General features: G+C 46.4%; 1 protein-coding gene across 1 annotated transcript in view; it reads left to right on the forward strand.

The window, feature by feature from the left end:
- DENND4A (DENN domain containing 4A) overlaps window positions 1–22,521 on the forward strand; it is a 306,249-nt gene that overhangs the window by 140,381 nt on the left and 143,347 nt on the right. The window contains exons 10-12 of the mRNA XM_082255258.1: window positions 4,929–5,104; window positions 15,877–15,977; window positions 20,958–21,176. Coding sequence (XP_082111384.1) covers window positions 4,929–5,104; window positions 15,877–15,977; window positions 20,958–21,176 — 496 coding nt within the window. The remainder of the gene's footprint in view (window positions 1–4,928; window positions 5,105–15,876; window positions 15,978–20,957; window positions 21,177–22,521) is intronic.

Genomic DNA, 22,521 nt, shown 5'->3' on the forward strand with positions numbered 1-22,521 from the left:
CCTTTTGAACTGATGGGCTGAGTCAGAGCCACTGATGAGGCAGTACAGTCAGCCCTCCTGCACTGGGCCTGGGCCCCCCTTTTGAACTGATGGGCTGAGTCAGAGCCACTGATGAGGCAGTACAGTCAGCCCTCCTGCACTGGGCCTTGGCCCCATCAGTTCAAAAGGGGGACCCAGGCACCTGCTGAGCAGGAGGGCCAGCTGTACTGTCTTATTGCAGAAACTGTTCCTCTTCTCTCTCCCTCGGGCTGCACTGCCAGCTTATCCTCTTCTCCCTCCCTCTGACTGCTCTGCAGGGGGGGTGGTTTCTAGCACATGTGCCCCTTCCATCTGCTGTCTTGGCCTCTTTGTGTGCCCTGTTAAACCACTGTATGGTCTTGGCCACTGTGCTGCAGCTCAGTTTCAGGGTCTTGGCAATCTTCTTATAGCCTAGACCATCTTTATGTAGAGCAACAATTATTTTTCAAGATCCTCAGAGAGTTCTTTGCCATGAGGTTCCATGTTGAACTTCCAGTGACCAGTATGAGAGAGTGAGAGCGATAACACCAAATTTAACACACCTGCTCCCCATTCACACCTGAGACCGTGTAACACTAACGAGTCGCATGACACCGGGGAGGGAAAATGGCTAATTGGGCCCAATTTGGACATTTTCACTTACGGATTTTACTGTTGTGGGTTTAGTAACACTACCACAGCTTTTCTAATATTTTTTTTTGTTTGCGTTTCCTTCTGCCATTAGGATCAATGCTTAAGTTTTTATTTGCATGTTCTAGCATCCTAAGCCATGAAAATGCCAAGTGCTCTTCCATGGTGTCACTCTCGATCCCCCGAGCGTTCAGTGTGCTGGCTGTGTGGAAATGGTAAAAGCAGATTGGGATGCCACATAACCTTGTTTGCATAACATGAACAGGCTGCTCTGCATCTCACGTTACTGAATCCAATCCAAACGCAGCTTTTCAGAGACAGCCTGTGAAGTAGAAGGGAATGGGGCATATGGCTGAGAAGCTTATCGCTCGTCTGCCATTCCACTTCCGATGAAGAAGCGTATCGGGGAGAGTTCATGGAGATCTCAGATAGATCCTGTGAGCCAAAGTAAAAAGCTTTTGTCCAAAACCCGACAGGTCTGATGAGCCTGCAGCCAGCAAACGTTTACTCTATGGCTATGAAGCTGATCAGGAAACTTTTGTGATCAATGGCTTTACACAGAGGAGATCATTTACTGAAACTGGAAGAACAAAAAGGTATTTTTTTTTGATGGAGTAGGGAAGGGTTAGAAAACCTGTCAGGTTTTTATTGCTCTCCGTTTTCTCTCTTAAGCCGGCCATAGATGGTTTGAATCTCAGCCAGTCCATGCTGAACTGGCTGACATTTGACTCATCTTTGGTAGGGATTCACCGATAGATCGGCCACCGAAAATTATCAGCCAAAAACGGGGTTATCAGCATTTTTGCCAATAGAAAAAAAATATGGTGATGGCATGCTGCGTCCTATGGACTTCAATGCAAAATCACCTCCTATTGACTTCAATGCAAAATTGCATCCCATTGACTTCCATGCAGAAACGCCCCTAGTGATACCCCCTAGTGACTTCAATGCAAAATCAAGCCCCCCAGTGACTTCAATGCAGAAACGCCCCCTAGTGACTTCAATGCAGAAACGCCCCCTAGTGACTTCAATGCAGAAACGCCCCCTAGTGACTTCAATGCAGAAACGCCCCCTAGTGACTTCAATGCAGAAACGCCCCCCTAGTGACTTCAATGCAGAAACGCCCCCCTAGTGACTTCAATGCAGAAACGCCCCCCTAGTGACTTCAATGCAGAAACGCCCCCCTAGTGACTTCAATGCAGAAACGCCCCCTAGTGACTTCAATGCAAAATCACGCCCCCTAGTGACTTCAATGCAAAATCACGCCCCCTAGTGACTTCAATGCAAAATCGCATCTAATTGATTTTATAGCAAAAATATTAATATTAATTAAAAAAAAAAATATGTAAACTGTCAATTTCAGTTTTTGGCCAAGTGCATCCTGAATTTTCAGTTTAAGCACCATCATTTTCATTTCGGTGCACCACTTATCTATGGGCAGGTTGATTGTGTCCAGGTCGATCCATCCATCGACTTGGGTACATCCGGCATGTCAGACTTTTGCATTTGATTATTGCCAGCGGCTATAGCCAATAGCGATAATCACTGTGTTCTCCCGGCAGGTACAGCTCCTCACACCCCCTCTTCCAGGCCAGAGAACACAATGGCTCAGCCGGAAGGATTCCCCTATCAACACCAACCTGTGGTTGCAGAAAAGAAAATCACATATTCTATGGCCTACCTCAGGCTCCATTTGTACGGGCATTTTGCCATGCTGCAAATCCTAATGGCAAGAGTCTATTGATTCCTTCTACTGGCTTTGACAGATGCTACCAGATAGCTGCTGCCGGTGAGCCTGTAGACTGCAGAGTCGGCGGCTGCAGCTATTTGTGCCTATTTGCACAGCCAGCATTCACATTCATTTAAATGGCTTGCTAAAGGCAATTAGACTGCACTGTGCAAGTGCAGCTGCTCCAGAGCTTAGTAAATGAGGAGAAGCTCTGCTGAAGTCCATCATCCAATCATGTGCAAGCAAAAAGGCTGTTTTTTTTTTTTTTTTTGTTTTTTTTTTCCCTTGCATGTGAATGGGGTATTGTTTGCAAAGTGAAGCTTCACCTCATTTACTAAGCTCAGGAGCAACTGCACTTGCAAAGTGCACAGTCTAATTGCCTTTACTAAATCCACCCTATAGTATGTCCAGGCACAAATTCTGCATTTCAGGCATACGTTCCTGGATATGCATGGCCCTAAATACAAACATCACTCGGTACAACACCCAGCCACCGTGTTTTTCATCCTGTTGTAGATTTTGCATGCATCACCTGTGCCTCCTGAGCACCTGAGCAGTGCCAGGATTTATAGAATAATAATCATCGGCATGTTCTACATAGTTACAATATAACTTTGTATATAACACATCTGGCTGGTGCCATTGGAAGCTGGAAATCCCTGAAGCAGACACCTCCTACTACAGTGATTTTTCCCTTGCTTCCAGTTTCTGCGCCGAGTGGGTGCATTCCTGCATTGTGAACACGGGCGCCATTCAGAGACCGCTTTCCATTTTCGGAATGAATGCAAAGCGTTATCTGGTTAGACGAGGTGGAGAGGCGGTGCGGTAACCTCATACTCTCCACCTCGTCCAATCAGAGAACCCTTTACATTAATTTAACCACCTTCCGCCTGCTGTTTTGACAAATGACCTGTCCTTAGCAACCTATGTTGTAATTGGTTGGCAGGATGCAGGTGAGCAGCTCACAAAGCATTCTGGGTTGCTTACAGAAGTAGTGAGAGGAGGAGAGAGCCGGGAGGAGATGCTGGCTGTGCTCTCTCCCTCCTCTATATACACAGGAGTTAACAGAAGAACTTTTAGATCGGACTGCTTAGAGTTTTATGTAGTTTGGCCGCGGCACCCCAGTTGATAAACACTGGATTAAATAAACCTAAATGAATGTCTGCTTCCCCCGATCTCTCTGTCCATATCGATGGCACAACTATCAGCCCAAGGTCCTACGTGTAGTCCTGGACTCTGAACTCTCCTTCAAGCCCCACATCCAATCACTGTCCAAATCTTGCCGCCTCAACCTCCGCAACATGTCCAAAATACTCCCCTGTCTAACCAATGACACAACAAAGCTACTAGTTCACTCCCTGGTCATCTCACACCTTGACTACTGCAATTCCCTTCTCATTGGCTTACCTCTACATCGGATATCCCCCCTTCAATCCATCATTAATGCTGCTACCAGACTCATTCACCTTACCAATCTCTCAGTGTCTTCTACTCCTCTCTGTCAATCCCTCCACTGGCTTCCGCTCACCCAACAAATTAAATTCAAATACTAACAACATCTTACAAAGCCATCCACAGTTTAGCCCCCAGCTACATCACTAGTCAAGTCTCAAAATACCAACCTAATCGCTCTCTTCGTTCTTCTCAATACCTCCTGCTCTCTAGCTCCCTCGTCACCTCATCCCATTCTCCCCTCCAGGACTTTTCCAGAGTCTCTCCAATCCTATGGAGCTCCTTACTCCAATCTGTCCGATTTTATCTCCTACTCTATTAGCTTTTAGACGATCCATGAAAACCCTCCTCTTCAGAAAAGCCTATCCTACCCATCCCTGAAAACCCTCCTATTCAGAGAAGCCTATCCTACCCATCCCTGAAAACCCTCCTCTTCAGAGAAGCCTATTCCACCCATCCATGAAAACCCTCCTCTTCAGAGAAGCCTATCCTACCCATCCCTGAAAACTCTCCTCTTCAGAGAAGCCTATTCTACCCATCCCTGAAAACCCTCCTCTTCAGAGAAGCCTATCCTACCTATCCCTAAAAACCCTCCTCTTCGGAGAAGCCTATCCTACCCATCCCTGAAAACACTCCTCTTCAGAGAAGCCTATCCTACCCACACCTAACAACTATACTTCCATTTTCTCCATCAGCCCATCCCCCACAGTTATTGCTTTATGATTCACTTCACCCTCCCTTCTAGATTGTAAGCTCTAATGAACAGGGCCCTCTAATTCCTCCTGTATTAAATTGTATTGCAACTGTACTGTCTTCCCTCACATTGTAAAGTGCTGCGCAAAATGTTGGCGCTATATAAATCCTGTATAATAATAATAATTTGTTCTTAACCTTGATATTAAAATCCGCTTTTTTAAATAAGACAATCTCTAATTGCACACTGCATGCCAGAAGATGGTGATAGAATGGTTTGAACTGAGTTAAGTGACAGATTTATGTTGACTGTTTTTGTTCCACTTACTGTATAATTGCATTGTCTAGCATTGCTTTAATAACTGATCCCTAACTGACAATAACAAAATTAATTTTGTTTTGCAAGATGATCTTCCCTTTCCATTGGCCTTGCCCGTATATCCCGCTTTGCCCCCTGGCCCTGGCAGACGTGCTGAGTGCCCCTTGTCCCTTCATTGTGGGAATTGATTCTCGCTACTTTGATTTGTACGAGCCCCCTCCGGATGTGAGCTGTATTGACCTAGATACCAACACCATTTCTCAGTAAGTATTCCTCCATGAGAACTTGTTCTGTGACAACAAAAAGGGGATTGCGTGGTTGTTTAAAATACATCAACTCTCTAGCTGGAGGGCAGTAAAGACTTCATTACCAGTACCAGGCAGCATCTATTTCCTTGTACACTGGAAGGATGACGCTGTATTTACTGTTACTGGTCTAGACTGTTGAGATCACATAGTCTGATTATATGTTTTAATATTTCCTCTTTTAACATTTTGTGTCCAATATTTGAGCCTCATGCACACATGGCATTTTTCCTGCTGCTTTTAGGAGCGTCGGGTGTTTTTTTTTTTTTTACAGCTTAAAGGATTTGTAAAGGCAGAAGGTTTTTTTTTTTTTTTTTTTTTTTTTTTTTTTAATCGTAATGCATTCTATGCATTAACCACTTTACCTCCGGCCACTGTGCTGCTACTGTGGCACAGTGGCTCGTTATCGTCCAGCGACGTAGACCTACGTCGCTGGACTCCTCCCCCTGTAGGTGGCGCTCGCGCGCCGCCGGAGGCGCGCTCCCGCTGTTTTCATTCACAGCGGGAGTCGGGCCAGGGGAGGAGCGGCGGCGATCGCCGCTGCTCTTCCCCGATCGTTGGGGAATCTAGTTTGGAGATCCGCCCGCCTGTGTAAACGGAGCGGGCGGATCTCCTCAGTGACAGGGAGTGACAGATCGGAGTGTTCATCATAGCTGAACATCCAATCTGTCCCTGGCTCACTCAGTCACCTCCCCCCCCCCCCCCCACACGTTAGTAAGTACCAGGCATACATTACCCCTCCCTCTCCAATAAAATTAACCCCTTCCCTGCCAGTGTCATTTTTACAGTAACAGTGCATATATATAGCACTGATTACTGCAGTAATGTCACTGGTACCCCCAAAAGTGTCAAAAATGTCAGTCAAGGGTCCGATCTGTCCGGCGCAATGTCGCAGTCCCGCAAAAAAAATCGCAGATCGCCGCCATTACTCGTTAAAAAAAAAAAAAACACCAAAAATGACAGAAATCTTTCCCTTAGTTAGTAAACGCAATAACTTTTGCGCAAACCAATCAAAATACGCTTATTGAGATTTTTTTTACCAAACATAGGTAGCAGAAAACAAATTGGCCAAAAATTTTAAAAAAATTTGATTTTTACATATTTTTTGGGAGGAATTTAATATAAAAAAACGTGAAAAATATTGTTATTTTTTTCAAAATAAACGCTATTTTTTTGTTTATAGCGCAAAAAGTAAAAATCGCACAGGTGATCAAATACCACCAAAAGAAAGCTCTGTTTGTGGTAAAAAAAGGACGTAAATTTCGTTTGGGTACGGCGTTGCACGACCGCGCAATTGTCAGTTAAATTCGCACAGCGCTGAATCGCAAAAAGTGGCCTGGACGTAAGACAACAAAATCCTCCCGTGGTAAAGTGGTTAACAGCAGCCCCCCTAATACTTACCAGAGCCCATCTTTATCCAGCGATGTTGCAGGAGTTTCTCAGCTGCCCGGAACTCCCCTCCTCATTGGCTGAGACAGCAGAGTGGCACGATTGGGTCTCACTGCTGTCAATCAAAGTCAGTCAGCTAATTAGAGGAGTGGGGGGTGGGCCGGCTCACGGCTCCATGTCTGAATGGGCACAGGTAGCTGTGACTCGGGTGCCCCCCTAGCTAGCTGCTTGCTGTGGGGGCACACAACAGGAGGGAGGGGCCAGGTGCACAGAAGAGGGACCCGAGAAGAGGAGGATCCGGGCTGCCCTGTGCAAAACCAAAAGTATAACATGTTTGTTGTTTAAAAAAACAAACAAACAAGTCTTTACAATCACTTTAGGCTGCATTCACATGTCAGCGTATTGATCGCGGGCAGAATCACCGCGATTCCGCCCACGATCCGGAAATCATTGCAAATTGCGGGACGCATGTGCGTTGCCCGTGATTTGCAATAGCACCCCAAACGCTGTGCGATGTTGCCGCGATTTCCGCCTGCCGAATCGTGGTAACATTGCGCAAAAAAAATTGCGGGACGCATTACGCTCCAAAGAAGTACAAGAGCTTCTTTGGAGCATAATGCGTCCCGCAATTTGCAATGATTTCCGGATCGTGGGCGGAATCGCGGTGATTCTGCCCGCGATCAATACGCTGACATGTGAATGCAGCCTTAACTGCTACTTCAGCCCCGGAAGGTTTGTCTATACCTAGGCCATTTTTTTGCGATACGGCAGTGTGTTACATTGACAATTGCGCGGTCGTGCGATGCTGTAAAAAAAATGTACGTCCTTTTTTTCTCACAAATAGAGCTTTCTTTGATCACCTGCGGTTTTTATTCTTTGCGCTATAAACAAAAAAAGACTGACCATTTTGGAAAAAAAAAAAAAATAGATTTTTTTACTTTATGCTATATATAAAACGCATCCAAAAAAATTTAACAAATCTAATTTCTTTATCGATTTAGGCCTACATGTATTCTTTTATGTGTTTTTAGTAAAAAAAAAAATCCCAATAAGCGTATATTCACTGGTTTGCGCAAAAGTTATAGCGTCTACAAACTAGGGGATATTTTTATTAAAAAAAATTTTTTTTTTTTACTAGTAATGGCGGCAATCAGCCATTTTTAGTGGAACTGCAACATTGTGGCGGACACTAACTGACCCTTTTTTTGGGGACCAGTGACACTAATACAGTGATCAGTGCTAAAAAATATGCACTGTCACTATACTAATGACACTAGCAGGGAAAGGGTTAAGATGAGGCGAGCAAAGGGTTAACTGTGCCTACGGAGTGCTTTCTTACTGTTGGGGAGATGCTTTAACAGGGGGAAGACAGATTTGTGTTCCTGCTTAGCAGAAACACAAGATCTCCATCTTCCTCTCTCACAGAACAGCAATTCTGTCTCTCCTGAGAACCATCGTGTGGTGCTGGCGAACATCGGGTCCAACAGACCCGCTGATTGGCTCCCACTGTGTCCAATCACAGAGGGAGTGGGTTGCCGGTAACACATGTGCGCCCCAGACTAAGTGCACGAAATCACGTACAGGTACATGATTTCACACAGGAGGGCCGTCCTGCCACAGTATATGTGTGTGGGGCAGTCCTGAAGAGGTTATAAATGCCTCTCCGTGTTATTCTGTGTCCATGCACACATAAGCTTTTAGGAGCTGTAAGTGGATTAGGTGTTTTCAAGCTGCAAGAAAAAAACAAAAAACCCAGGGCCACCCAGTTTTGGAGCAGCGGCGTTACAGCTGTTAAAACGCCTGACGCAGCTAAACGCGTGTTAACGCTGTATACGGCGTTAAGCCGCATCAAACATTTTTTAAACTTTAGTAATTGGATTTGGGGATGGAAAATAGAAGAGGGCAGAGAAATGCTGATGCAGCTAAACGCACAATAAAGCCAAAACAAAACGCATCTAAAAGCACATTTTAACCACTGTTACCTGGCATCGGTACTGGCTTTGAAGCTCTTTTTTTTTTGCCATGTGTGCATGAGGCTTCAACATAAATGTTTTCTCTTTTTTTTTTTTTTTTTTAATTATTATTATTTATTTATTTATTTTTATTGCATTTGTATGTATGTGGCGTCATTTTAAAACCATGTGCACAAAACATAAATAAATAGTAAAGATACACTTCAAAAATGCGTATCTGGAAATAAGGCACTCAAAATCTGATGATTCATGAAAGGTTTGCATGTACCTGTATTGGCCAGGAATTGCGTAAAGTGATACTAAACACACGGTTTAATTAACCTTGTCCCTTTTATTTCTGTATGTGGATGACGGCACTGTAATTATTAGAAAGTACTGTTTTCCTAATCGATATATAGCTGTCAGCAGGGAAACAAAAGCAGGAGGAGCCCTCTGTTTTGGGTCACATGTTTAAAAAAAAAAAAAAAAAAGCCTTTGGAATACAGAGTTGAATTTAATAATTAATATCAATAAACTGTTTTAAATTGTCATGCAAATTTAAAATCAAATCTTTTTTTGCCAATAACATGGGGTGGGCGAATTTCTGCCAGTCACAGGCTGTCAACACCCTTCCAGCCTGTGTCTTAGAATAAGAGGGAGGTGAAGCCTCTATTAATCTACATGTGATATCCTGCCCCCATTGTGTTTAGCTGGTTAGTGGGCATGGAGGAGGAGGGAGGGAGTGGGCTGCCATTTACCACTATGTATATGCCCACATGCGTGACTCTATAGTCTCATGGGCTGCTCAGATGTGATCGAGAGGAAATACTCTGCATAGAAACTCACTGAGAACTGAGCATGTGCAGAGTTGCCACCACTGCTCTGCAAAATCCCTAGCTGAATTGGGGACATGGACAGAGGGGGGAGATAGAGAGCAGCAGGATCAACCAGGTTGTTTTCAGAATACAGAGAATAAATCTGAGAGTGACGGAGTATGAACAGCATGTAATACACCATTTATTTATAGTTTTTTATGATGTGGGTTTAGTGACCCTTTTAACCCCTTTACAACCATCCAACATACAAGCGGCAGCAAAAAAGCAGGCATTAACTGCACATATGCGTAGCAGGGCAGCCAATATTTATGTGCTGAGAGCGTGGCTCCCAAAGACCGCTCTCAATCTAGACTTCAGATCAGTATCCAGCGGGACCAGCTTCCAAACATGTGACCATTGTGACAGTAATCACATGATCGCCAATCCTTCCCTCCTCCTGGCGTTCAGAACCGACTGTTTAAAGGGACATCGAGGTGGGCAGGAAGGGGTTAAACATTGTGAAAGTGGGTTTAAAGGCAGATTTTTTTTTTTTTTTTTTAACCTTAATGCATTAGGATTAAAAAAAATCACCTGCATGACATTCTCCCCCCAAGCCCCTCTTATACTTCACTGGGCCCGACCTCGATCCAGTGCTGTGCATGACAGCAGAGGCTGGCTTAACTCTCTCTCTCTCTCTCTCCTCATTGACTCGGAGACAGCAATCCCAGCCAGTGACGAGGGAGCTGGTGGCAGGGCCGAGTCCCGCTGTCTGTGTCAGTAGATGCAGACAGGGAGGCTCGGGAACAAGCATGCATGAGTGCCCCCATAGCAAAGTGATTTGCTATGGGGGAAGGAGGCAGTAAGAGTGCCGGCGTGGGACCTGAGAAGAGGGGGATTGGGGCTGCTCTGTGCAAAACCATTACACAGAGCAGGTAAGTATAAAATGTTTGTTATTTTAAAGAGGAAGCTGGGGGCGGGGGCGATTTCCGCTGCCTGTGTCAATAGACGAAGACAGGGAGGCTCGGCAACGAGCATAATGAGTGCCTCCATAGCAAGTGACTTGCTATGGGGGCACTCGGCAGGGGGAAGGAGGCAGTAAGAGTGGCGGCGTGGGACCTGAGAAGAGAGGGGATTGGGGCTGCTCTGTGCAAAACCATTACACAGAGCAGGTAAGTATAAAATGTTTGTTATTTTAAAGAGAAAAAAGTTACATTTAGTTGCTTTAACTTTAAAATAAGCTAAGCCCTGGCTTGAGACACAATAATGAGTCAGTCTAAGAGGGACTACTCTTGGTGTCTATAGAGACCCAGGTATACCATTACAACATACTGGTGATTTTTTTAATGCAGTGTGAAAAATTAACGCTGAATTCCTGGTATAGCATTTTTTAAAGTTACATTGGTCCAGCTTGGACCAGTGTATGTACAGTGCATCCAGAAAGTATTCACAACGCTTCACTTTTTCCACATTTTGTTATGTTACGGCCTTATTCCAAAATTGATTAAACTCATTATTGTCCTCAAAATTCTACAAACAATCCCCTATAATGACAACGTAAAGACGTTTGTTTGAAATATTTGGCAATTTATTAAAAATAAAAAAAAAATAAAATATCCCACGTACATAACTATTCAGAATTTGTGATGACACTCAAAATTGAGCTCAGGGCATCCTGTTTCCACTGATCATCCTTGAGATGATTCTACAACTTGATTGGAGTCCACCTGTAGTAAATTCAGTTGATTGGACATGATTTGGAAAGGCACACACCCCTCTATATAAGATCCCATGAGAGCACAAACCAAGCCATTAAGTCCAAGGAATTGTCTGTAGACCTCCGAGACAGGATTGTATCAAGGTACAGATCTGGGGAAGGGTACAGAAAAATCTCTGCAGCGCTGAAGGGCCCAATGAGGACAGTGGCCTCCATAATCCGTAAATGCAAGAAGTTTGGAACCACCAGGACTCTTCCTAGCGCGGGCCTCCCGGCCAAACTGAGCAATTGGGGAGAAGGGCCTTAGTTAGGGAGGTGACCAAGAACCCGATGGTCACTCTGACAGAGCACCGGCATTTCTCTGTGGAGAGAGGAGAACCTTCCAGAAGAAAAAAACATCTCTGCAGCACTCCTCCAATCAGGCCTGTATGGTAGAGTGGCCAGACGGAAACCACTCCTCAGTAAAATGCACATGACAGCCGCCTGGAGTTTGCCAAAGGGCACCTGAAGGACTCTCAGACCATGAGGAACAAAATTCTCTGGTCTGATGAAACAAAAATTTAACTCTTTGGCCTGAATGGCAAGTGTCATGTCTAGAGGAAACCAGGCACCGCTCATCACCTGGTCAATATCATCCCTACAGTGAAGCATGGTGGTGGCAGCATCATGCTGTGGGGATGTTTTTCAGCAGCAGGAACTGGGAGACTAGTCAGGATGGAGGGAAAGATGAATGCAGCAATGTACAGAGACATCCTTGATGAAAACTTGTTCCAGAGCACTCTGGACCTCAGACTGGGGCAAAGGTTCATCTTCCACCAGGACAACGACCCTAAGCACACAGCCAAGATAACAAAGGAGTGGCTACGGGACAACTCTGTGAATGTCCTTGAGTGGCCCAGCCAGAGCCCAGACTTGGACCAATTGAACATCTCTGGAGAGATCTGAAAATGGCTGTGCACCAACGCTCCCCCATCCAACCTGATGGAGCTTGAGAGTTCCTGCAAAGAAGAATGGGGGAAACCACCCAAAAATAGGTGTGCCAAGCTTGTAGCATCATACTCAAAAAGACTGGAGGCTGTAATTGGTGTCAAAGGAGCTTCACCAAAGTATTGAGCAAAGGCTGTGAGTACTTATGTACATGGGATCTTTTTCATTTTTTATTTTTAATAAATTGGCAACTATTTCAAACAAACTTCTTTCATGTTGTCATTATGGGGGATTGTTTGTAGAATTTTGAGGAAAATAATGAATTTAATCCATTTTGGAATAAAGCTGTAACATAACAAAATGTGGAAAAAGTGAAGCGCAGTGAATACTTTATGGATGCACTGTATGTGCCATACCTGTGGGATCCCTGTGGAAGTTTAAAAATCACTGTAGTAGGCACCGCAACTCCAGGGATCTCCTTTAGCATTCAGTTCCTGTGCCAAGGGACTTCCCTGCTGCATTGTGAACACAGGAGATTGCTCGCTCAGCACAGGTGCCATTCAGAGACTACTTTGCTTTTTTTAATGAATGCAAAGAATTCTCCGATTGGATGCGGTAACGTCAGTCTCCACCGCATCCGATCACAGAACACTTTGCATTGACTGAGGAAATGGAAAGTGTTCCCCCTGGCGCTCATGCCTAGCGAGCAATCTCCTGTGTTCAGTAGGCAGTAGAGCACAGGACCCGAAAACTAGTGGAGATCACTGGAGTAGCGATTCTTACTACAGTGATTTTCAGGTTCTAGAGGGATCCCACATGCATGGTATATACTTACATTGGTCCAATGTAACTAAGAACTGTTATACCTGTGCTAAATAAAAGTTCTGTTCCTGTCTACGCTCTTAGTAAGGGCCAGTGTTATTACATACAGGGAATTTAAAGGCAAGGTTCACTTTATTGTGAAAATCCCCTTAAATATTAGCCAGAGCTTTGAGATATTAATAGCAAAAATATCCACAGAATAAAGTTTTTTTTTTTTTTTTCTAAAGTTTGCTTGCTAATCTAAATAGTCTGGAAACCTTCTCTACCCAGGATGACTAATGGTCTTCGTGCATTAAATGTCACTTTATTGTTCAGTAACTGCAACGTTGGTTATAATAGTATATCTTTGGGGGGGAAGGGTGGCTCCAATTGAAAGGAACCTCTCCTCCCTTCAAATATCCCACAGAATTAAAATCGCCCACACTCATGTTGCTCATCATTCTAGTTGTTCTAGTCGGGTTCTATTCTTAGCCTCGGCATGTAAAAAAAAAAAAAAAAAAGCAGAAAGGCAGGGCGCATGGATCGGTAAAAAGTGCCATTTTATTTCATAAAAACACATGGCACACTTAGACGGAGTAAAACTGTGATCAGAATGAAGTGCAGAGGGGAGACCATGTGGATGTAGCCAAGGATGGAATCAGTACATAGCGCACCCCTGGACTCTGCGCTTTGAACGTAGCACACCCCTGGACTCTGCGCTCTGTACGTAGCGCACCCCTGGACTCTGCGCTCTGTACGTAGCGCACCCCTGGACTCTGCGCTCTGTACGTAGCGCACCCCTGGACTCTGCGCTCTGTACGTAGCGCACCCCTGGACTCTGCGCTTTGAACGTAGCGCACCCCTGGACTCTGCGCTTTGAACGTAGCGCACCCCTGGACTCTGCGCTCTGTACGTAGCACACCCCTGGACTCTGCGCTCTGTACGTAGCGCACCCCTGGACTCTGCGCTCTGTACGTAGCGCACCCCTGGACTCTGCGCTCTGTACGTAGCGCACCCCTGGACTCTGCGCTCTGTACGTAGCGCACCCCTGGACTCTGCGCTTTGAACGTAGCGCACCCCTGGACTCTGCGCTCTGTACGTAGCGCACCCCTGGACTCTGCGCTCTGTACGTAGCGCACCCCTGGACTCTGTGCTTTGTACGTAGTGGACCTCTGGACTCTGCCCTCTGTACCTAGCACACCCCTAAGCTTCACACATACTGCACTCCTGGTTATTATAGCCCCTTTAGGATCCTACCAGTGTTGTGCAGTTTGGCCACACCCTTAGTTTGATGCGGTTCCATGGGGGTTTGTGGTTGAGTTCCTGCAGCTATTCTCTGAGAAAAATAAAAAATCCGGCATAAATGTTATATAGTCTTACAGATACAACCAGCCTTTGTGGACAACCATAATGTTTGTGTGGCCCTAAATGAAATTGAGTTTGACACACGTGCTCTATGGTATCAGTGCCAAACTCTCCACACAGATAGATATCAGCGTCTATGGCTTTCCTGCAAGCACCTCGTCCCTCAACAACAAAGAAAACTTTTGAGGGTGAATAGTCGGACAGCAACATGTTTCAGGGGCCCCACCCCCTTTGTCAAGTTTGACAAAGGGGGCAGAACCCCTTAAACATGACCCTTTTCTAGTTGCTGTGGGACGACATCCACGTGGTGTTCCCTCTCCACTGCATGCCAATCACAGCTTTACTTCATGTGTGTGTGCTATGGGTTTTTATGGCATAAAGTGGTACTTTTTATTGATCTGCTTTTTTACATGCCAATGGATTGGATAGGTCCCAAATCTATCTAGGAGCTGCAGGATTATTTTCCTATCTGTACCATGGACCCCTTTTGTGGATCAGTAAAAAGTACCTCTTTATTCCATAAAAACACATAGCACACTTACATGGAGTAAAACTGTGATTGGCATGCAGTGGAGAGGGAAAACCATGTAGATGTAGCCAAGGGTCAGTCCGTAAGCCTCCATGGTATGAGAGCCAGACCCACCACGCAGATTCAAGCTGGTGGCTTCTATGGCCGCCCTGCGTGCACCTCGTCTCACAGTACCAAGGAGAGCGTCAGAGGGAATGATTGGGCAGCAATATGTTTTGGGTGCCCTGCCCCTATTTTCAAGCTTGAGAAAGGGGGCAGGACCCATGAAACATGTTGCTGGCCAACCATTCCCTCTGACACTTTCCTTGTTGGTGTAAAACGAGGTGCATGGAGGACTACCGTAAACACTGCCTGCTTCACAATTCACTGTAAGTGTGCTATGTGTTTTTATGGCATACAGTGGTACTTTTTACTGACCCGTTCACCCTGCCTTTCTGCATTTTTACATACCCATGGATTATTTCTGTCCCACCTGTACCATGAACCTCTTTGTAGATCAGTAAAAAGTACCTCCTTGTGCCATAAAAACACATAGCACTCTTACACGGAGTAAAACTGTGATTGGCATGCAGTGGAGAGGGAAAACCATGTAGAAGTAGCCAAGGATGGAATCATAGCTTCAGTCAGTAAGCCTCATTGGTATGCAAGCCAGACCCACCACACAGATGGAAGCTGGTGGCGTCTATGGCCATCCTGCGCGCACCTCATTTTACAGCAACAAGACGAGCATCATTGGGCAGCAACATGTTTCAGGAGCCCTGCTCCTATTGTTAAGCTTGAGAAAGGGGGCAGGACCCCTGAAACATGTTGCTGCCCAACCATTACCTCCGACACTTTTTGCTGTAAAACGGGGTGCACGCAGGACAGCCATAAACACTGCCTGTTTCACAGTTTTATTGTAAGTGTGCTATGTGTTTTTTATGGCATAAAGTGGTACTTTTTACTGATCTGTTCACCCTGCCTTTCTGCTTTTTTTTTTTTTTTTTTTTTTTTTTTAAATACCCCTGGATTAATTCAGTCCCATATCTAACTAGGAGCTACAGGATCATTCTCCCCCGGTCCTCACCTGTACTATGTACACCCTTTGTGGACAGTTTTAGCAGATAGGAGTTTTGTGCAGTTAGTGTTGAACATTGGGCATTGTTTTTGCACATTTCCAGTTATTTATTGTTGTTGTCTCCTCTTACTCTCACCAAGTTACTGAACTAAATGTCACTGTAATCTTTCCAATATGTCAGAACTGATTGCAAAAGGAATATCAGCTGGAAGATCCTGCCTAAGAAAGCCTGCAAGAATCTCCTGAATACGCTCAGTAATCTGTATCGGCAATTGGCGGAGTGTAAGTAGCGGTCATACTTTTGGATTGTGCAGTGCTGCTGCTGCAAGCAATATTTTAATACACATACCATGTGATGGTGGCGATGCAGGCCATGCAGATATTACAATGGCTCATATTTTATCATATTTGAGCTTTTGATTTTATATTTTGATTGCTTTCATCTTGTAGACTTCATTTTATAGCCATATTATTTCTCTTTCGTTCATTGACGGACACAGCTCCTTATCTTCTTGACAGTTGGGTTATGCTGCCCCCACAGGAGTAGGACACTAGGCAGGAAAAAAAAAAAGCCTATGGGGCAGTCTCAGGGGGTATACCCCCACTCTCAGCTATAGGCATTCCATTTTTTTCTGCCTAGTCAGGAGTAAGGACCTAGTTCCTTACTGGGAACTCTGGTCCTGGCAATTCTTTTCCTTTTAATTTGATTTTTTCCTATCTTTGTTATTTTGTTCCTGTGAGAATCTACTATCAACTGCCGTACTGGGCGACGGAGTGGATAATCTAGATCCAGTGGGTCCCCCCAGTCTGGCCAGCGTGCGCGCGCAGGCCTCAGCTGCGTGCTAGGTTGGACGCGACATAGCCCCACTTGACAGGGGCTGGCCTCTAAGTTAAATGTCTCGCGAGGGCGCAGCCGACGTCGCAGCGTTCCTCCTGGCCGACAGCCACCCACATTCGGATGGAGTGTTGGTCTGTCAGGAGCGGTGCCCACCCTGTTTCTGGTATGGTAAGTAGCTGTCCCCCCTCTACCCCTGGAGGGTTTTGGGGTGGACGTGGGCCCCTCCCTGGGACAGTTGGACTCCAGAGTTCCCATCCCTCCCTCCCTCCAGCCTCCTTAAAATCTCAGTGGTCACTGTGGGTCTTCAGGCCTCCCCTCCCTGGGTGAGGTTATAAATTGGCTTTTGCCACATGCTCTTAAGGGGGGCTTGTTGGTGTTGCTGCTGACCAGGTTTTTCCTGGTGTGCAAAGGGGGGGGGGGTTAGAGCAGGGTTTCCCGCTACCCTGGGGGTTGGTGACTAGTGCAGGGATGTCCTCTGGGCTCCCTGCTGCAGTTGTTGGGCTGGGGGAGCAGATGGTTTGGCGTCCGGGCCTCACACGGCTGGATCTGGCCCAAAATATAGGCCGCGGCTTTGCGGCCTACTGGTTGGGAGCTATGCGGGGCAGCCCCAGTGAGGGTGGCTGAAGCCACTACCCTCTGTTTGGGCATCCCCCCTCCCCTAGCTGTCCCTGTGTGGTTGGCTCCGCTGAGGCTTCCGTTTAGGCGGTTGAGCATCCACAAAAATTTAGCCTGTGGCTTGCGGCCTACTAAGCTATGCGGCCGAATTGGGGGCGCCTCCATTGGGGGTGCGGCCCCAGTGAGCCTGGCTCGGATCAGTGCACTTGCAGCTGGGCCTCCACACAAATTTAGGCCGCGGCTTGCGGCCTACTAGGCCATGTGGCCAGCTTGGCACCTTCCGTGGAAGGGGTGGCACTGTGGGGGCGGATTATTTTTCTGATGGCAGCCATACCGTCATTATTAGGGAGGGCTCCTGTCCCTTCTTAGCGCTGTGGACCATCGGTATATCCTGCCTGCTTGTCCACATCCCGGTGGGTGGCCCCATTTTAAGGGGGCTATTTCTTATTGTTCAGACCTCCTATAGAGGGGCTCAGAGGGCGACCACCTTTTTTTTTGCGGGGGTCCAGTAGGTGGTCCATTCGTGGGCTCTTGATCGGTGTCCCCCTTGCGGGTCGCAGTCGGTGACCCTCCCCTGATTGTTGTTTTTCCCGGGTGATCTTAAAATATAGCATCCCCTGCCCTCCTGCCTCATCTGTCCATTAGATCCTGAATCTGTTTCGGCCACCGCGGACACGGGTCACCCTGCTGGGTCTGCATCCACGCACCCCGAGTGCTCAGAAAGTGAGGATGTTTTCTCCTGCTCCTCTAGCTGTGCATAAAAAGGCGCTGGTGGATGCACAGATTGTGTCCCCGGTCTTTAAAGATCCGGCTGATAGGAGGTCGGAGACTCTGATCCACCATATGTTCACTGTGGCTGGTTCAGCACTTAGCCCGGTACTTACTGTTGCCCTGGTGTTGCAAACTCTGACTGAGTAGGCTGAACTTTTATGACAAACCTGGAGGGGGGAAACAGATTCCCCCTGCCTTTGCGGAGCTGGCGCATCAATTGGTCTAGGGCCTACAGTTTGTCTCTGATGCCTCTTTGGATGCGGCTTCCTTGATTTCCAGACTCTGTATCAGCAGTGGTCCTTCTGCGTATTATCTGGCTGAATAGGAGAGCAGAGGCTCTGGCCCGCCATATGTTCACTGTGGCTGGTTCGGCACTTAGGCTGGTACTTACTATTTCACTGGTGTCGCAAACTCTAACCGAGTGGGTTAACTTTTACCCCTCTGGAGGGGAAACCGCTTCCCCCTACCTTTGCGGAGCTGGCGGATCAGTTGGTCCAGGGGCTACAGTTGATCTGTGATGCCTCTTTAGATGTGGCTCCTTTTCTAGGCTGTCTGTATCAGCAGTGGTCCTTATTATCTGGCTGAAATGCTGGTCTGGGGACCAAACTTCTAAGAAGGCCTTATCTGATCTCCCCTTTGTAGGGGATCGCCAGTTTGGAGCTTCCTTGGATGACATCATTAAGGGTCTCACAGGGGGGAAGAGTACTATTCTTCCGCAGGCTACCAAGGGTAAGGAGCCCCGTCGTAGACGTGGGCAATTCTTCTCGGCTCACAAAAGGCCTTTTGTCCCTCAGGGTCTCAAGACAAGGGATCTAAGCCCTTCAGGGCCTCCACTGGAGGTTCCAAGAGGACCTGGTCTGGCAAGCCACGAGCGGGCTCTTCCAGACCTGCGGACATGGCTTCCTCTGCATGAAGGGGACCCTCACCCGTATCTGGGGTGGGGGGACGTCTTTGCTGGTTTCCGGATCCGTGTACCTCCCTGGTATGGGACAAGTGGGTCCATGAAGTATTTCGGTCTGATTACAAGATCGAGTTTTGGTCTTATCCTCCGGAAAGGTTCTTCCCTTCCAACCTGCACTTGTCCCCAGATTGCTTACAGGGTCTCTTTGGGACAGTGCAAGACTTGTTACTTCAAGGGGTGATTGTCCCGGTTCTGACTTCGGAAGGTTTTCAGGCAAGGTACATCCAATTCTGGACCTCAAGGCGCTAAACTGCTTTGTGAGGGTGCAGAAGTTCCGAATGGTGTCCGTTTACAGTGGTGTCCCTACATCAGGGGGATTTTCTCGCTTCTATTGACATCGACGCCTACCTTCACATTCCAATATGTGTCGGTCACCAGCGCTTCCTCCGCTTTGCCGTGGGCGAGGAGCATTATCAGTTTGTGGCTTTACCTATTGGTCTCCCCTCTGCTCCTCTGGTCTTCAAAAAAGTGTTGGCTCTGGTGCTAGCATTGTTGTGTCAGCGGGAGAATGCGGTACTGGGGTACCTGGACGATCTTCTTCTGCGAGCGGAGTCTCTGACTGCTCTGATGGACAACTTGGAGATTACTCTGCGAACCCTGAGGGAGTTTGGTTGGATTCTGAACCTTCAGAAGTCTGCTCTGGTTCCGTTCACAAAACTGGACTATCGGGGTCTGACTCTTAACTTGGACTAAGCCAGAGTGTTTCCTCTGGAAAAACTCCATCAGGTTCTGTTGTCCAGCAGACGGTCCTCTCTCTGGGCTTGCATATTATATTGCATTTATAATGTATACATATGTATATTATGCAGTCCTGTGCCCAGCGCTCTGTGTATTATGCAGTCCTGTGCCCAGCGCTCTGTGTATTATGCAGTCCTGTGCCCAGCGCTCTGTGTATTATGCAGTCCTGTGCCCAGCACTCTGTGTATTATGCAGTCCTGTACCCAGCGCTCTGTGTGTTATGCAGTCCTGTACCCAATGCTCTGTGTATTATGCAGTCCTGTACACAGCACTCTGTGTATTATGCAGTCCTGTACCCAGCACTCTGTGTATTATGCAGTCCTGTGCCCAGCGCTCTGTGTATTATGTAGGCCTGTGCTCAGCGCTCTGTGTATTATGCAGTCCTGTGCCCAGCACTCTGTATTATGCAGTCCTGTGCCCAGCGCTCTGTGTATTATGCAGTCCTGTGCCCATCACTCTGTGTATTATGCAGTCCTGTGCCCAGCGCTGTGTATTATGTAGGCCTGTGCCCAGCGCTCTGTGTATTATGCAGTCCTGTGCCCAGCACTCTGTGTATTATGCAGTCCTGTACCCAGCGCTCTGTGTAATATGCAGTCCTGTGCCCAGCGCTGTGTATTATGTAGGCCTGTGCCCAGCGCTCTGTGTATTATGCCGTCCTGTGCCCAGCACTCTGTGTATTATGCAGTCCTGTGCCCAGCGATCTGTGTATTATGTAGGCCTGTGCCCAGCGCTCTGTGTATTATGCAGTCCTGTGCTCAGCACTCTGTATTATGCAGTCCTGTACCCAGCGCTCTGTGTATTATGCAGTCCTGTACCCAGCGCTCTGTGTATTATGCAGTCCTGTACCCAGCGCTCTGTGTATTATGCAGTCCTGTGCCCAGCGCTCTGTGTATTATGCAGTCCTGTACCCAGCACTCTGTGTATTATGCAGTCCTGTGACATTTGCCAATGAAAAAAAAAATAATACATTTCCCACGGATTTCATTTTAAAAATCTGGTCACCTTATTGTACCAGCAAAATAGAAGTATATAAGGTTATTTGTAGCCTAAAGCAGGTCATACATGGATCAGAATTCAGTTGGTACCTTGCACCTAACCAACTGCAACCAGGTCCAGCACAACACCAAGAAGCTCTATACATTACTCCTTAGTGCAACTTCTGCATGCATATTCATTTTTTTTTTATATATTGAACAAGAATAAAATGTAAAAATTCAATATTTCTGAAATTTAGCATTTTTAGAACCCGGTTTTTCTTCTCCTGTTTAGAGATCTGTGATGTTAATGACTTTTACATAAAACTTGGGCCCTGCCAACATGTTTCCATTTTACCTTGTAGTACAGCAAAGACCTAGAGAAGATGCGCTGATGGAACTTGCTATGAATGACTATGACTTCAGCTCAGGGAAGAAAATGCATCAGCTGGACATGGAGATTCAGGAAGCTTTTTTGTGCTTCATGGCTTCCATTTTAAAAGGGTACAGAGCCTATCTGCGACCAATCACACAGGCTCCTTCTGAGACCGCCACAGACGCAAGCTCTCTTTTTGAGCTGCAAGGTATGCAAATTATAATGTTCCGTTTGATACTTTGGTGCTTTTGTTCTGAATTCAGTGAATGTAAAGTTATTTTATAGGGTGATTTTTAGATAAGTTTAGACCTCAATTCACATGGGCATGGTACAGCGTACACCCATGCGCGAGGATTGTGTTTGCCTTCACGGTGATGCACAGGTTTTCCGCACACCCTGGGCAGGCAGTCCCTTCCCTTCCATGTCAATTCGGATTCTGCGACTACACAGTGACGACCGCTGCTCCCAATTCGACAGCTGTGCAGGTGCATGGCCACGTACGGCCACAGTCTGCGTCTAGGGCCGTGCGTCGGCGCGGCTGTCAAATTGGAGCCAGTGGCTGTGTCCGTGTAGCCGATGTGTCCCAATTGACCTCCATAAGTTTAACCCCCCCCCCCTTCTGACGAGGCAATTTTTTTGCGACACAGCACTGCCTTACTATAAGTGACAATTGTGCAGTCATGCAAAGCTGTATACCAATAAAATTTTTCATTTTTTTCCCGACAATTATAGCTTTTTTTGTGGTATTTGATCATCTCTGCGGTTTTTTCTTTTTTTTGCGCTATAAACGAAAAAAGGCCAACTATTTTGAAAAAATATATATATATATTTTTTACTTTCTGCTAAAATACATATCCAATAGAAAATTGAAAAAAATCTAATTTCTTCATAAATTGAAGCCAATATGTATTCTGCTACATATTTTTAGAAAAAAAATATCCCAATAAGCGCATATTGATTGATTGGTTTACGCGAACATTTTAGCGTCTACAAAGTATGGTATATATTTATGAAATGTTTTAATAATTTAGTTTTTATACTAGTAATGACAGCGATCAGCGACTTATAGCGGGACTGCGATATTGGGGCAACAATATACACTGTCACTATACTAATGACACTGGTTGGGAAGGGGGTTAAACATCAGGGGCAATCAAAGGGTTAACTGTGTGCCTAGCCAGTGTTTTTGTGTACTGTGTGTATGCTGCTTTTACTAGGAGAAGAGATGGATTTTAGTCCCTGCTTCGCAGGGATGCAAAATCCATCCCTCCCCCTCATCAGAATGTAGTTTACATAGGCAGATCCTCTTTCTGAGTGTCTGCCCCATCGTTGGGTGCCGGAGAACATCAAGTGCCAGGCACCCGCATATCAGCTTCTGCTGGGAATCGTCCCAGCAGAAGCGTCTCTGCGGCGGCGCGCACACACCCCCTGCAGGCGGAAGTGCAGGATCACGTATGTGTGTGTGTGTATATATAATGAGAGGGGGTGACCCCTTGGGGGGGTTCGTTACACAGAGAGATAGCCGAGGAGTAGTTGAAAACAACAGTCTATGG

Source organism: Pelophylax lessonae (assembly GCF_965119305.1).
Source record: "Pelophylax lessonae genome assembly, chromosome: 4".
NCBI classification, from domain to species: Eukaryota; Metazoa; Chordata; class Amphibia; order Anura; family Ranidae; genus Pelophylax; species Pelophylax lessonae.